A 14,531-nucleotide genomic window follows, 5' to 3' on the forward strand; every position below is an offset into this window, starting at 1 on the left:
AATTCAACAAGTATGTTTTTCGGCCCCCAGTCTGTGCCAGGCATAGCTCAGGGGGCTTTCCAATCATCAGTGAACAAAACAAACCCGGTCCTCATGGAGCTTACGCTTTAATTAAAGACAACTAACAAGATGAATGTTAGAAGGTTCAGGAACTTTAAAGCGCACCAAAATGCGCCCTCCTTCAAGAAATCTCTCATCTTCCTTCACGCCACGCTACCCCACGTCCCACTCTTGGGGTCCCCCAGCTCTGGCCTCGCCCTAACACCACGGCGTTGGGGGCAACTGCGCCAGCTCGAACATCCCCAACCCAAAGAAAAAAACTCAAGCCCAGTATGCTAAGAATCAATGAGCGCCCTGGGTCCGACGGCCCCGCCCTGCGCTGGCTTCACTCGTGGGACTGCGCATGTGCCAAAGGTGGCCACCACAAGCACTGAGCGCTGTGCCGCCGAGTCGGCCTTAGCGCAGGCGCACTGGAGGCCGCTGGGAGCGCTTCCGCCTCCCCTCTGTCGCCATGGCCGCGCCGGCCCCAGGCTTTATCTCGGTCTTCTCGAGCCCGCAGGAGCTAGGTGCATCGCTGGCGCAACTGGTAGCGCAGCGGGCCGCGTGCTGCCTGGCGGGAGCCCGCGCCCGCTTCGCGCTCGGCCTGTCGGGTGGCAGTCTCGTCTCGATGCTGGCCCGTGAGCTGCCTGCCGCCGCTGCCCCCGCCGGGCCCGACAGTCTCAAGCGCTGGACACTGGGTTTCTGCGACGAGCGCCTGGTCCCCTTCGAGCATGCCGAAAGCACGTACGGCCTCTACCGGGTGAGAGCTACGGTAGCCGCCGGGGCTCATGTCGAGAAGGCGGTGCCCGCTGCCTGCACGCGGCTACGGGGGCCGCCGGGGGTCACACAGTGCCCTCTGCCTCTAACTGGATAGGAGCTAGGAATGGTCGGCCGGGTGCCCCGAGTTCCCACCTGGGCTGCATTTGCACCGCCATCCGGGTGGGCCGGTGGGGGCCTCGAAGACCCTCTTTATGCTTTAGTTGGCAGCCAGGCAGAGGGAAAGCCCTGGGCAAAAGGCACGGAGTGAAGAGGAGTGGCCCAGCCGCTCTGGGAAATGCAGCCGCCGCAGACTCGGAGCGTGAGAGCGCAGAGTTGGGGAAGAGCCCGATAGGAGTGGTCTGGTGTGGAGCCGGTTTCCTATCAAGCTGGACGAGTTCTCTATGGTCTTAACGCAGCTTGTGTGCTGATGACTTCCGAGGGTGTTGTCTTTGGCCCTGGGCCCCAATGCCTGTAGAATCAGGGAACACCCTCCGTTTTACAAGAAGGGAAACTGAGGCTTGGAGGAGCCGTGGTCTGCCCTGGTTTTCCCCCTGCTGCAACTGTGTTCACTCCTGCTGTAGGGGAGGAAAACAACCTGCCCAGGGAAGTGTGGGAGGGGTGGGCTTGGCTAGGAGCCTAAGGTCACTCAGGTCTTGAGTGTGTTGCATAAGAAGTTTGAGCTGATGATTTTATGGGGGTTTTTTTGTTTTTGTTTTTGTTTTTTTGTAATAAGCAGGAATTTGTACTGATTACCAAGTGCTTGATCCACATCCTCTCATGAAACTCCACAATAACCTATGAGGCCAGGGGCTGTTAGTACCTCCATTTAATAGATGGAGAAACTGAGACCAGAAGACCTGCGCTTACCTAGTGACCAGTGGGGAAGCCGGGGTTTGAACCTGCCCTGCTCAACCGCCAGTGTATAGCTTGTGTATAGGCTGGGGCAGGAAGGTCAACAGGACCTCATAGAGAGCAGAGAGGGCTGGGTTTTATCCCAAGGGCAAAGGAACCATGGGGGCTTTGAAACAGGGCCTTGATGTGGCCAGATAGGTGCAGGCCAGGGCCAAAAGCTCCCCGTCATGACGAATTTGAAAGACCCCTGGCTGATTTGCACTGGGATCCACGTGGAGTTCAACTTACACAGGAAATGGGTGTAATGACAGTTGAGTCTTCTGGAGGATCCAGGTGGTCACATGTGCAAACCCTGCACTGCCTTGACCCGTGTGTTACTGTTGGTGACACTGCCCCTCCATATGCCACAGACGCATCTGCTTTCCAAGCTGCCCATCCCCGACAGCCAGGTGATCACCATTAACCCCCAGCTGCCCGTGGAGGAGGCGGCGGAGGACTATGCCAAGAAACTGAGACAGGTGCGTGTTTTGGAGCAGCCTCAGGGAGACCTCGTCCATGAGATGGTTACTCCCAAGGTGACGGAGCAGTCTTGTGGGTGGCACTGCATGATCATCACTGGCAGAAACTCCTGTGGGGTCATTTGGCAGACCCCTTTGAGGATCCCCCTCTGAGAGGCCACAGCCCTGCCCTGGGGTCCCCAAGGATGGCCTCTGACATCCTGGTGGTGGGCCTGGTTCCTCACATCTTGGAGACAATTGTGTCCCCAGACTCTCAGCCAGTTGGTCAGGTGAAACGTGGAACTTTGTTGATTAGAGTCCCTTTTATGCACATGAGGCTGAGCATTGCTCCTTGTGTTACAGCCACTTGCAGTTCTTTTTCTGACAACTATCTATCCTTTGAGCCCCTCCCTCACAATCTTTCTGAACTGTCTTCTTCCCCACCCAGGCCTTCCAAGGGGACTCCATCCCAGTTTTCGACCTTCTGATCCTAGGGGTGGGCCCTGATGGCCACACCTGCTCACTTTTCCCAGACCATCCTCTCCTGCAGGTGAGTGCACCCACATAGGCCCTGGTGGCCACACCTGCTCAGCTTTCCCAGACTATCCCCTTCTGCAAGTGAATGTACCTGCGAGGGCCCCGCTTACACCTGAGCCCTGAGCTCTACCATCTGGGGTTTTCAGAGAGAGACTAGGAGGTGCCTACAGCAGGGTTCAAGTCAGTTTATGTCAACAGGCATGCCCACTGGGCTTACCCCTTCTGAGCCTCAGTTTACCCATCTTAAAACAGGGGTCTTAAATGAAGCACCACTGGATTAGTAGAGTGGGACGGAATAATGGCTGGACCATGCCTGACATGCATGCATGCTCAAGAAGTAGAAGTGATGTCCTCCTGTCTCTACCCTGGCCTCCCTCCCCCAGGAGCGGGAGAAGATTGTAGCCCCTATCAGTGACTCCCCCAAGCCACCGCCACAGCGAGTGACCCTCACACTTCCTGTGCTGAATGCGGCCCGAACTGTCATCTTTGTGGCAACCGGAGAAGGCAAGGCAGCTGTTCTGAAGGTAACACTGAGGGCCTCATTCCCAGGAAGGTCACGGGCATGTGGACCTGGGGATAGAATATGAATGACCCCAAGTGCTATTGTGCTGGAAGTACCGGATCCTAAGATACTTCAGTAATTCTTGGTTTGAAGGGAAGATAGAAACTAACTACAGGGTGGTTAGGAATGAAGTATTATGAAAGGAAATTGATGAGATGGGGCCAAAACTGCACTCAGGTAAATTCATAGCATTAAATACATTAAAAAATTATTAAATAGAAAACTATTGAAATAAATCAAGTACTTTACTCTAGAATTGGAAAAATGAACAGTAACACAAATCTAAGAAAAGGCAGCAGATGGAATAAATGAAATCAAAATCAGAAATTAATGAATTGGTTAATATTCTTAAAAGCTAATGGTAAACAGATCCAAAAGATAGACAAACCCCTGGCAAAGCCAGTCAAAAAGGAAAAAAATCATATGTCAGAATAAATAAAAAGGTAGGAATAAGAAAAAGGTATAGTTATATACATAACATTTTAGGAAAATATAAAATAATTAAGATTGAAAATAAGCTAAATGAAAATATTTTAATTGCCATCATTTAAAAGATCAACAACTATAGGAGAAACTGAAAATATTTTTAAAGATAAATAATAATTCTCTCCCCACAAATTGTCAGGCCCAGATGTCTTCACAGGGGTGGCTTAATGTTAGGGTTTGGGGTGTAGACTAAAGAGCCCAGCAGACCCATCTCCCTGTCAGTGATGCCCAGCATGGCCTCAGGTGGCCACCCCCCCAGCCTCAACTTCCTCATCTACAAGGTGGTTTGCAGGGGGCCCCTCCCCATGGACCCCTTGAGGGAGGCCACCCAGAGCCTCAGCTTCCCTGACTGTAAAATGGGGTGAGAACAGGTGCCCTCACTAGGCTGTGGTCAGTGAGTTATAGACACACAGTGCTTGGGGCAGGCCCAGCTGGCAGAAAGCAGTGTTTACGCACATAATGCCCACTCATGAGGTCACATCAAGGGGTCGACGTATCGCAGACCACTGGGCCAAATCCTGCTAGCTAAGAAGGGTTTTTACTTTTTTAAGTGGTTGGGGGGAAAATCAAAAGAAGAAGAATATTCCTGGATGTGTGAAAATTGGACAGAATTCAGGTTTCAGTGTCTACTAATAAAGATTTGTTGGAAGACGCTCACCAATACGTCGATGTGAGCTGAAATAGTGACTCTGGTCTATGCAGAAAAGGTGTGCTGACCCCTGTATTATACAGTCACAGATGATAGAAGGGAAGGGACCTGTCCCTACTGACTGTTTGAAGCTGAGACATCTGGAAGGGATCAAACCTTGAGAGTAGGAGAGCCTAATCCATGGGGGGCCTGGAAGCTCTGAGGGGTGCTGGGGGTGCGGTGGGGCCTCACACATCTGCCCTCTTCACAGCGCATTTTGGAGGACAAGGAGGAGAACCCACTCCCCGCCGCCCTAGTCCAGCCCCACACTGGGAAACTCTGCTGGTTCCTGGACGAGGCAGCGGCCCGACTCCTGACCGTGCCCTTCGAGAAGCACTCCACTTTGTAGTCTGTCCCAAGGGATGCCACAGCTGGGACCACGTGCAGCCTGAGGGGGCTGGGACCTTGCAAGGCTGGGCCCCTCCACCGCCACACGCCAGGCTTCGTTTTCAAAAAGCCAGGTGGTGTTGACAAGGTCCGGCCACCAGCTCTGCCTGGGGGCTCAGGCCATTGGCCGTGGCTCTGAGCAACCCAGATATTAAAAGGACCATTTGCTCCAACTCTCCACTGTCTTGTGGTCCTTGGTGGGCAGTGGAACCAGGACGCTCAGGCTGACGCGAAGCCCTTGTCCCAGCAGGTAGAGGACAGGGATGGGCACTCTCAATTAGTTTCCTGGGGCTGTGTAGCAAAGTACCACAGAATTTATTATCTCACAGTCCTGAAGGCCAGAAGTCTGAAGTCAAGGTGGTAACAGGGTTGGTTCCTTCTGGAGTCTCTGAGGGAGTCTGTCCCAGGCCTCTCTCTGGCTTCTGGGGGCTACCAGCAACCCTTGGCTTAATGACAGTATCACTCTAGTGTCTGTCTTTGGTATCACATGGCCTTCTCATGTGTGTGTGTCTCTCTGTCTTCTAAGGACACCTGTCATTGGATATAGGACCACCCTTAGTCCAAGATGAACTCATCTCAAGATCCTTAGCTAATTATGTCTGCGAAGACTCCTTACTCCAAATAAGGTCACATTTTGAGGTTCCAGGGGTTAGGACATGGACATAATCGTGTGTGAGTGTGTGTGTGTGTGTGTGTGTGTGTGTTAAAATACATGTAACATGTAGCTCACCGTCTTAAACATTTTTAAGTTTCCAGTTCAGTGGCCTTAAGTATATTCACATTGTGGTGCAGCCATCACACCATCCATCTCCAGAAATTTTCATCTTCCCAAACTGAAACTCTGTCCCTTTAAACACTAACTCCCATCCCCCTCCCCCAGCCCCTGGCACCCACCATCTACTTTCTATATCTAGGAATCTGACTACCCTAGGGACCTCATATAAGTGGAATCACACAGTGATCCGTTTGTGTCTGGCTTCTTTCACTCAGCATAATGTCCTCAAGGTTCATCCATGTTGTCACGTGTGTTAGAATTTCCTTCCATTTTATGGCCGAACAATTCTCCACTGTGTGGATGGACCATATTTTGCTTTTCCATTCAGATGTCAATGGACACTTGGGTTGCTTCCATGGTTTAGCTCTTATGAATAATGCTGCTGTGAATGTTGGCATACAAATATCTCTTTGAGACCCTGCTTTCAATTCTTTTGGGGATTTACCCAGAAGAGGAATTGCTGGATCGTATGGAAATGCCATTTTTAATGTTTTGAGGAAACTCCATACTGTTTTCCACAACAGCTGCACCATTTTCTATTCCCACTAACAGTGGATGAGGGTTTCAATTTCTCCACATCATCACCGACACTTGTTAGTTTCTGTGGGGTTTTTTTTGTTTGTTCATTTGTTTTTTAATAGTGGCCTGTGGACATATCTTTTGGGGGGACACAATTCAACCCATTACACTCTCACTCTGGCCAAGCTCCCACTGCACACCCAGGGCCAGTTGCCACCTCTGCACCTTGCCCTGCTGCAGGCCTGCTCAGAGCCTTGAATTTGCCAAGGCACCTCTAGCCTCAGCTGTGCTGGGGCTGCAGAGTCTGCTCGTGGCCCACCTGTCAGCTTCTCTGGCTCCAGGGATGTCGGTGGAGGAGGCTGGTGGGCATAGAGCGTGGGGAGCCTGTGCCAAGCATAGGGGCTGGGGAAGGGGCTTGCAGAGGCACCCGAGGGAGACAAGGGAATTGAAACCGCGAAGCTGAAACCACAGAAAGTGAAGTTTCCTATAACGTCTTATTGGGGTCAGTCACTCAGATGTAAGAGTGAGGAAGTGGGCCGCTGGGTTCAGCGGAAACAGGTTGAGAAAAGCAGAGGAGGGAGTTGGAAGGAAGTCAGCCCAGCCATGGGTTTGGGCACGTGCGGGTGGCTGTGAACCCCAGAGCAGAGGCCAGAGCAGGGGTGCCCAGAAGCAGAGGGAAAATAATGCCAGGCGTGGGGGGGCCTGCCTGGGGCATGACACCTCTCCTGTGCCCCTTTCCCCATAGCTGCAGGGGTCCCTGTGCCAAACCTGACTGTGGCTCTTTCATTTTGAGCAAAATGCCCACTTCTTACTAGCCCATAAGCCTCCGTGTGACCCCTGCAATCTCTACACCCCTCCCCTAATGTCTGCACCTCACTCAGCCCCCAGCTCACCCACCTTGTGCTGTTCCCCACCTTAGGGCCTTTGTGTGTGCTGTGCCAACTGCTGTTCTCTTTCCTCCAGCTTTTTGCATGGCTTGGGCCCTCACTTCCTTCAGATCTTGGTGCAGTATCTCCTCCCTGACCCCTCCTGACCCTAGCATTTTCTATCCCCTCTTGTTCCATTTTTCTCCCTTTTGTTGGTGTGCCTAGCGATGGTCCATGGGTGCTGGGGCAGCGGTGGGGGACTGAGTAGGGCTGGAAGGGGTCGCTGAGAGGTGAGGCTGGGGCTCTCTGGGGCCTGGTATTTCCCCAGGGGGCACTGGGGAGCTTTGGGAGGTGCTAGAGGTCAGGAGTGAGAATTTGGGGTGTGCTGGGGACGGGAGGAGGGACACATTCAAGAGTCACTTAAAGAATGAAATGGAGGGCTGGCCGAGTGGCGCGTTGGTTAAGAGCTGGCTTGGGACGCCAGAGGGCCCCGGTTCGGATCCCACATATGAGGGCCACTGCTGCAGTGGGTTGCCATGGGCTACTGTGTGTAGCCAGCAGCCAGCGTGAGCGGCCAGCAGCCAGCGTGAGCGGCCAGCAGCCGCAGTGAGCCGCTAGCAGCCGCTGTGAGCGGGGGTCCAGGAGCTGGCGACTGATCTGCCTCACCCGGGAAGAGCGCAATGATGGTGCCAACTTGGGCCAGTGAAGCGACGTCCTCCACAACTAGACTAAAGAACAAAAGGACAGCAACTTGTCTGTTCCCATCCCCAAATTCCCCAATTAAAAAAAAACAATGTTTTTTTTTAAAAAAAGAATGAAATGGAGATGAGGTGATTGCTTGGGGAGGGTTTTGGGGGTGAGGAAGGAACCAGGTCCCCCCTCAAGTCTCTACACCCTCCACAGGACCCCCATCCTCTTCCTCATCTGAGACCAGAGCTCCTGCTCCCCCAGCCCCAGCATTGACCCCAGAGACTGGGGGTGTCTGTCCAGCTATGTCTCCCCAGCTTGGGGGCTCCTGGCGATTGGGCCAGGGCTCAGTCCCCCCAGCATCACCCAGCATGGGGCAGACACAGTGGAAGTGGGCACCAGGGGTTGCGCATCAGGTGGGGGTAGATGCCCATCCCCTTTCCCTGCCCCCACACACAAACAACTGGTGATTTGGTCCTGCCAGTGGTCTGCCCTGCATCCCTCCAAAGCCAGCTAAGATTTTTGTATCCTACCCCCGCAGCTACCCCTGGGGCTGCCCCAGCAGCCCCTACAGAAACCAGCAGCTCTGGGGGTTTGGGCCCCAGGGGAGCCTGGAGGATGCAGGTGCAGGGTGGGGCAGGACAGGGGCTGTCACCTTCCCCTCCCAACACACACGGGTGCCAAGCTCTGGCTTCTGGCCCTAGGTGCTGGTCTCTGCAGCACCCAGGCTCCTCACGGTGTGCCCTCTTCTCAGGTTGCCTCTGAGCAGAGGAACCTGGGGGGCCGTGGGGAGGGGAGGAATATCTGCTTCGCTCTAGAGGAGCCCAGGACACCGCAGGAGAATGGGTGGGAGGTCCTCAAGCCCCCTGGACAAGCGGCAGCAGCAGCACCTGAGGGGTGAGCGGGCGTGGGGGTGGTGGGAAGGAGGGGAGTTCAGGGTTGTTAGATACATAGGACGCCCTATTAATGTGAATTCCAGATAAGCAATCAATAAATTTTTTAGTGTAAGTATGTTCCAAATTTTGGATAAGGGCATATTTATGCTAAAAAAAATCATTTCTTATTTACCTGAAATTCAAATTTAACTTGTCTCATGTACTTTTATTTGGTAAATCTGGTAAACCCTTCTCTGGGCATGGGTTTGGCATGAGGGGCATGGGACCAGGTGAATGATGGGCAGGGACTAATAGACCCCTCTGTGTGCATCCCGGGGACAGAGTTACAGTTCCCGATTTGAGACAAAGAATGGCTAGTGCATTCTATCCTCCATACACATGGTTGAGTTTTTACTGTGTGTTGGACACTGGGGATGTGATGGGCTCATGAGCTAGACTAGGAAAGGTCAAGTTATTACATGAATGGATTCAATAAGCTACTCTACGAGTGTCAGGATTTTTTTCTTGTAGTGACTTAAACAAAGCAAAGATTTATTTCTCTCTCCTATGGAGAGGTATAGTGGCAGGCAGACTGATAAAAGTTAAACAGCCCAACTCCTTCCATCTCATGGTTCTACTATATGTGTCTTCTGTGCCTGAGGTTACCTCATGGCTCATAAAGGCTGTTGAAGCTCCATTCATCGGGTCCACATTCCATGCAGTGAGATGGACTGTGTATTTTACATACAGTTAAGCGCGTGCATCTTAGGGGAACAAGTTGAAGAGCTTTACACTTGTGTCATCACCTCTTAGATCAGGATACAGAACACTTCCATCACCGCAGAAAGTTCCCTTGTGCTGGGGTGAGGTTTTTAAAAGAGTTCAAAAATCTCCCTAGTTAAGGGGCATAAGGAGACTTTTGGGTGCAATGGACCTGTTCATTATCTTGATCGTGGTGGTGGTTTCATGGATGTGGACATGTATGAAAGCTCATTAAACTCAATGCATTATACAATTAAAGTTTGTTGTACATCAGTTATAAATGAATCCAGAGTCCCTTAACTCCCCTCTGCCCCCACCCCCACCCCCAATGTGGATGGAAACAGGCAGCAGAAGGTTATGGAATTAGAAGCATGTCTTGTGGGGCAGCTTTTGGGTTTGAGGAGAAGGTAGAAGCTCAGGAGTTGCTTCCCTCCTAATTCCACCCTCCCCTGGCAGGTGGCCTGATTCAGGCACCTCACTGTCTCCTTATTCCTGCAGGCCAGGTGGATGCCTTGCTGAGGAACTTCCTGCCCCTATACCGCGGGCAGCTGGCAGCCTCCATCCTGAAGCAGATCTCCCGGGAGCTGGGTCCCCAGGAGCTGGCTGGATGTCAATTGCTACATAGCAAAGTGGGTGCCACCAACAGGGTAGGGGGGGGCAGCTGAGTGAGGAAGGTTTCAGAGGCTATTGGTTCAGTGGGGGAGGCCCTCCTCACACCATTGTCCTTGCTGGTGCTACGACCTGGGGTGACTGTAACATTCACTGGGCATTTACTGCATGGCACGTCCTGGGCTGGGGACATAGCAGAGACTGAGACAGATCCCGCTCTGCCCTCCAGAGCTCAGTCTGATTGGAGAAAATTATCCCAAACAAGTTAACATATCATGATGTGGGATAACTTCTGATAGGTGCTAGGAAAACAAGAGGAAGGGTGCTGTTGGGAGCTGGCATTTGGGGTACAGGGGGGCCCCTCTGAGTTGAGATGTAAAGGATGAGGAGCCGGATCTGGAGCCTACAATGGGAAGGGCATTGTAGACAGAGGGCACAGTCAGTGCAAAAGCCCTGTGCCCTGTCTGAGTGCCACATTCAAGGGCACGGTACAGCCACTGGACCCCCTAATTTTTTCATGTGTGGTGGGTGCCCTCTGCCTTGTGTGCGCTCCCTTATTCCTCCTTGTGCTTTTGTTGACGGAGAGTGAGCCCTTCTCGGCGCAAAGTCCAGGTCCTTGGCAACTCAAGCAAAGAATTGAATGAGATGTCAGAGTTAAGTAACTGAATAAAAAGTTTATTCGAAGAGATAGTACATTTCAAAGAAGTAGAAGTAGGCCCAAGCAGTAGAGAATGGCTCAAGGGCCCATTATTAGAAGAGAAATTACATTCCAAAGAGTTTGGAGCGGGCCACGTGCAAAGGTGAGGCTCAAAAGGCTCAAAAAAAAAAAAAAGGGAGGAAGGGGTTCAAAAAGGGAAGAAGTGGTCAAAAAGGGGAGAAGGATGGACTTCCCAGGACTTGGAGTTTTTATCTCCTTTACTCTAAAATGGGCTGTTCCCCTCTGGGCGTGGGACCACTTGGTTGGCACCTGTGATTGACAAGAGGTACTGTGCAGTTGTGAGTGACTGGTCTGATCTAGTGGGGTATTTTGTACCCATTTGTTTTAGGGGTAGATAGTTACAATGAAAAGAAGTTTTGGGTGGAGAGGGGAGGTCACCGGGCGGTCACATTCTGTGGGATATGCAGGAATGCAGAGACCCAATGTCTGCCTCTAACTGCCTGCCTAGTTTTCCCCTTGACCAGATGTGATCCCCGTTAAATCTCTATGGGAAGCTGAGGGACAGGAGGTTTCTAATTCTGTATCTTCTTCCTGCTGGGCAGGGGCATGGAGCTGTCCCTGCCTATTGGGGGATTCACGGAACTCTCACCCTAGTTGATCTCAGATGGGAGGAAGGGGTCTCGAGCTCCGCCTGGAAGACCGCGCTGGCTTCTTTGATTGTGACTGGCAACCTTGTTGGGGTGTCATCTGTATCTCTAAGGCCCTTGAATGAGGATAAATAGATTTTAATTAATAAATCTGTTAGCTCTACAATCTACTGTTTAGGATTCAGAAACTGATTTACAAAGCAATTAAGAAGCAGGGGGAGGGAGGTCTTTAGTCTAGGATTCACAAACTGGTTAGAAAAGTAATCAAAGCCAAGAGCTAAGGAACTGAGAATCTAGGGAGGAGACTTAACATTTCTATACTTAACATTCTTATGGGAAAGAAAACTTAAAAGTTTCTCAGTAGTGGGGGTGGGGACTACTCCGTTGGCCGGTAACACTTTGGCTGCCACTTCTTCTAAGAAGCCTTCCTGGATTATCATCACCCCTGCCTGAGTCAGGCACCTCCTCTGGAAATCCCATTCCACTGCTTCTCCATTGAAGCCCCAGGTCACACATTCATCACCTCCATGGCTCTGCTCTTCAACAACAGGAGCCAGACCTTGTCTCCCCTTCTCCTCCACTGACTCCTTGTGCCCACGTGGTGCCTGCACATAGTAGGGGTGCAGGAACAGTTTGTGGATGGAACAGAGGAACCTGGAGCTGCTTGGCTCCAGCTCCACATGTCTGGCTGAACTGGCAATGGCACCTGGGGCCTCCATGTGGTGGCACAACTTACTCAGTTCTCGCCAACCTGGGATATGGGTCTTTGACCAGTGAGGAAGCTGAGGCACAGAGAAGTAAAGTGACCTACCTGAGGTCACACTGCCAGTGAGAGGCAGAGGTGTGGTTTGAACCCAGAGCCCATAATCTTTACCAACACAGGGTCCCCTACCCCATCAGGGCTCTGAGATTACTATCTCTCTCAGATGCCTCTTCTCCCAGCTGTGCCTGCCCTGGGGTGGGGGCTCCTTGGCGCTCTGGACACAGAGCCCCTTCCCACCTGGGACTCTCCCTGTCCTGCTTGGGGAATCATGGGACCCAGGCATCACCCCCACCTGTACTTTTCACCACCTGCTGGTTCCAGCCACCTGTGCCAGGGCACAGCTGATATTGGGTTTCAAGCAGTGTGGAGGGACTTCCCCTCACTTCAGTTTGAACATTTTATATAATACTTACTTTATATATTTGTATTTTATATATAATTTCTATAATCACGTTTTAACAATATTTTTTTATGAAAATTCTCAGACCTGGGAAAAAGTATGGAGAACCATTAGCAAACACCTGAGTTTCCACCATCCCGTTAAAGACTCAAAATATCACAGATACAATTGATTCATAGAATATTTATCAAGCACCAACTGTGCATCAGGTGCTGCTCTGGGACTCAGTGACCACACAAAGCACACAATTCAAGTGGTCAGGTAGTGAGAAGAATGGCAAAGAAAATGAAACAAGGAGCAAAGAAAATGTCCCCTGGCCTGAGGGCTTGGTCTGTGGACAGAGGACTGGCTGTTTCTCATACAGTTAAACTACATCTGCTCCATGACCCAGCAACCCCACTTGTATCGGATAGCTGATGCTGTGCAACAATGTATTACAAATCAGTAGCTTAAAAAACACACACATGTATTATCTCACAGTTCCTGTGGGTCAGGATTCTAGAGAAAGACGCTCTGAATCCTTTCTTTCAGGGTCTCTCAAGGGCTGCAATCAAGACGTTGGTCAGGGCTAGGGTTTCATCTGAGGCTCAAGTGGGGAAGGGCCACTTCTGCATGAAGTGGGGATGACAAGAGCTTCTGCCCCCAGGGCTGTGGGGAGGATTACATCAATTCAAATGTGGAAGGACCACAAACAAGAGCATGTGAGCATGCTTGATAAAGAATAGGAGGGCCACGTAGCAGCACCCAAGTGCCCTGTACCTAGTGGCACCTGGGATGCAGTGGGAGCTGTCCGGGTGGTCTGGATACGGGGACACCAGCCTGAGCCTTTGACATCTGAGGGCCCCTCCTCCCACAGAAGTTGCCCCGAGTCCGAGAGCACCGAGGGCCCCTAACCCAGCTTTGGGGCCACCCGCCCCAGTGGCAGCCAGTTTTCTGTGTCCTGCGTGGGGATGGCCGCCTGGAATGGTTCAGCCACAGGGAGGTGAGTGAGTGGCCTGCGTTCCTTCAGCTTCCAGATTCTCCATCCCACCCTCCCCAGCATGAGTTTTGGGTCCAGCTCCCAGAATAGGCCCCCTCCTTTCTTCAGCCTGAATTGAGGGTCTCTGTGTGCTTGGCCTGGGGTAAGTGACCATCTCCTGCTGTGCCATGTGGGTAAACTGAGGCCCAGGACAGGGGCAAGGGTTCATTCATGGTTGTCAGCAATGCTGAGGTTGAAACCAAGAAGGGCCTTTTCACATCACACCCATGCCCTGCTTTCTGGCTGGGGGATTAGGGCAGGTCACTTGTCGCCCTGGGACACAGTTTCTACTTCTGTGAAATGGGATGATGATGGTTGATAAGAAAAGGGGCTGTGCAGATTTAATGAGGTAATTCTCGTTACAGCACTTGGGACCAGCCCAGCACACAGTTGGGGCTGGGTACTCTTCTATGGGGGAGGAAGAAAGGGAGGGGTAGAGGCAGGGAGGGGAGGTGGAGGATTTCCCCAGCTAACCAGAAACCTTCCCCTGATCTCACAATGGGTCATGGAAGTCACAGTTTAGACCTGTCCCAAGCCGGTCCTTTGGTCACCTTTTGTAGGAATATGAAAATGGGGGCCGTCCCCTGGGCTCCACAGCCCTGACGGGGTACACAATCCTGACTTCCCAGCGTGAATATCTCCGCCGGTTAGATGCTCTCTGCCCAGACTCCTCAGGTAAGGCTGTGGGGGGCTCCAAGAGCAGATTTCTTTATTTCAGCACTGTTGACACTGGGGCCCAAACATTCTTTGCAATGAAGGCCGCCCTGTGTACTGCAGGGTATTGAACAGCATCCCTAGTCTCCACACACAAGATGCCAGTAGCAGCCCCCACGCCAAGTGTGACAACCAAGTATGTCTCCAGACATTGACAACTGTCCCCTGAGGGACAGCATTATCCCTGTGTGAGCACCCTAGCTCTAGAAGGAGAAACACCCATTCCCGTCAGAGTGAGAAAGGTAGGTCACCGGACCAGAATCAAAGTAGCAAAGGGTTAAAAACAATAAACCCTGGTGTCAGCAAGCATGTAGGGAAATGGACACTGTGGGTGGGGAAATCACACATACTTGTTGCTGGGTGTATTGTTCAGTTCAGTGTTTCCAGGAGGGTTCTCTCTCCTTCCATTCCTCTTCCTCCTCCTCCTCCTC

At 51.9% G+C, this 14,531-nt stretch overlaps 2 protein-coding genes across 8 annotated transcripts in view; both read left to right on the top strand.

The window, feature by feature from the left end:
• The first annotated feature begins 6 nt into the window (after nt 1–6).
• On the top strand, nt 7–4,980 carry PGLS (6-phosphogluconolactonase). The gene is made up of 5 exons (XM_019641769.1): nt 7–799; nt 2,061–2,168; nt 2,596–2,697; nt 3,068–3,208; nt 4,632–4,980. Exons 1-5 carry the CDS (start codon nt 512–514, stop codon nt 4,767–4,769), a joined length of 777 nt encoding a protein of 258 aa, XP_019497314.1. The 5' UTR covers nt 7–511; the 3' UTR covers nt 4,770–4,980.
• A 3,361-nt stretch (nt 4,981–8,341) lies between these two features.
• The window catches only part of NIBAN3 (niban apoptosis regulator 3), an 18,920-nt gene continuing 12,730 nt past the window's right edge, over nt 8,342–14,531 (top strand). For 5 of the 7 annotated variants that reach the window (XR_002123935.1, XM_019641999.1, XM_019642000.1 and 2 more), the window contains exons 1-4: nt 8,342–8,551; nt 9,748–9,920; nt 13,225–13,350; nt 13,947–14,061. Coding sequence is in view for 6 of the 7 variants with exons in the window: in XM_019641999.1 (XP_019497544.1) it covers nt 8,497–8,551; nt 9,748–9,920; nt 13,225–13,350; nt 13,947–14,061 (469 nt within the window). In the remaining variant the exon portion in view is untranslated. The remainder of the gene's footprint in view (nt 8,552–9,747; nt 9,921–13,224; nt 13,351–13,946; nt 14,062–14,531) is intronic. The other 2 variants (XM_019642001.1, XM_019642004.1) reach the window with 1 other exon arrangement.

This window comes from Hipposideros armiger, unplaced genomic scaffold, assembly GCF_001890085.2.
Source record: "Hipposideros armiger isolate ML-2016 unplaced genomic scaffold, ASM189008v1 scaffold_64, whole genome shotgun sequence".
In the NCBI taxonomy this organism is placed as follows: Eukaryota; Metazoa; Chordata; class Mammalia; order Chiroptera; family Hipposideridae; genus Hipposideros; species Hipposideros armiger.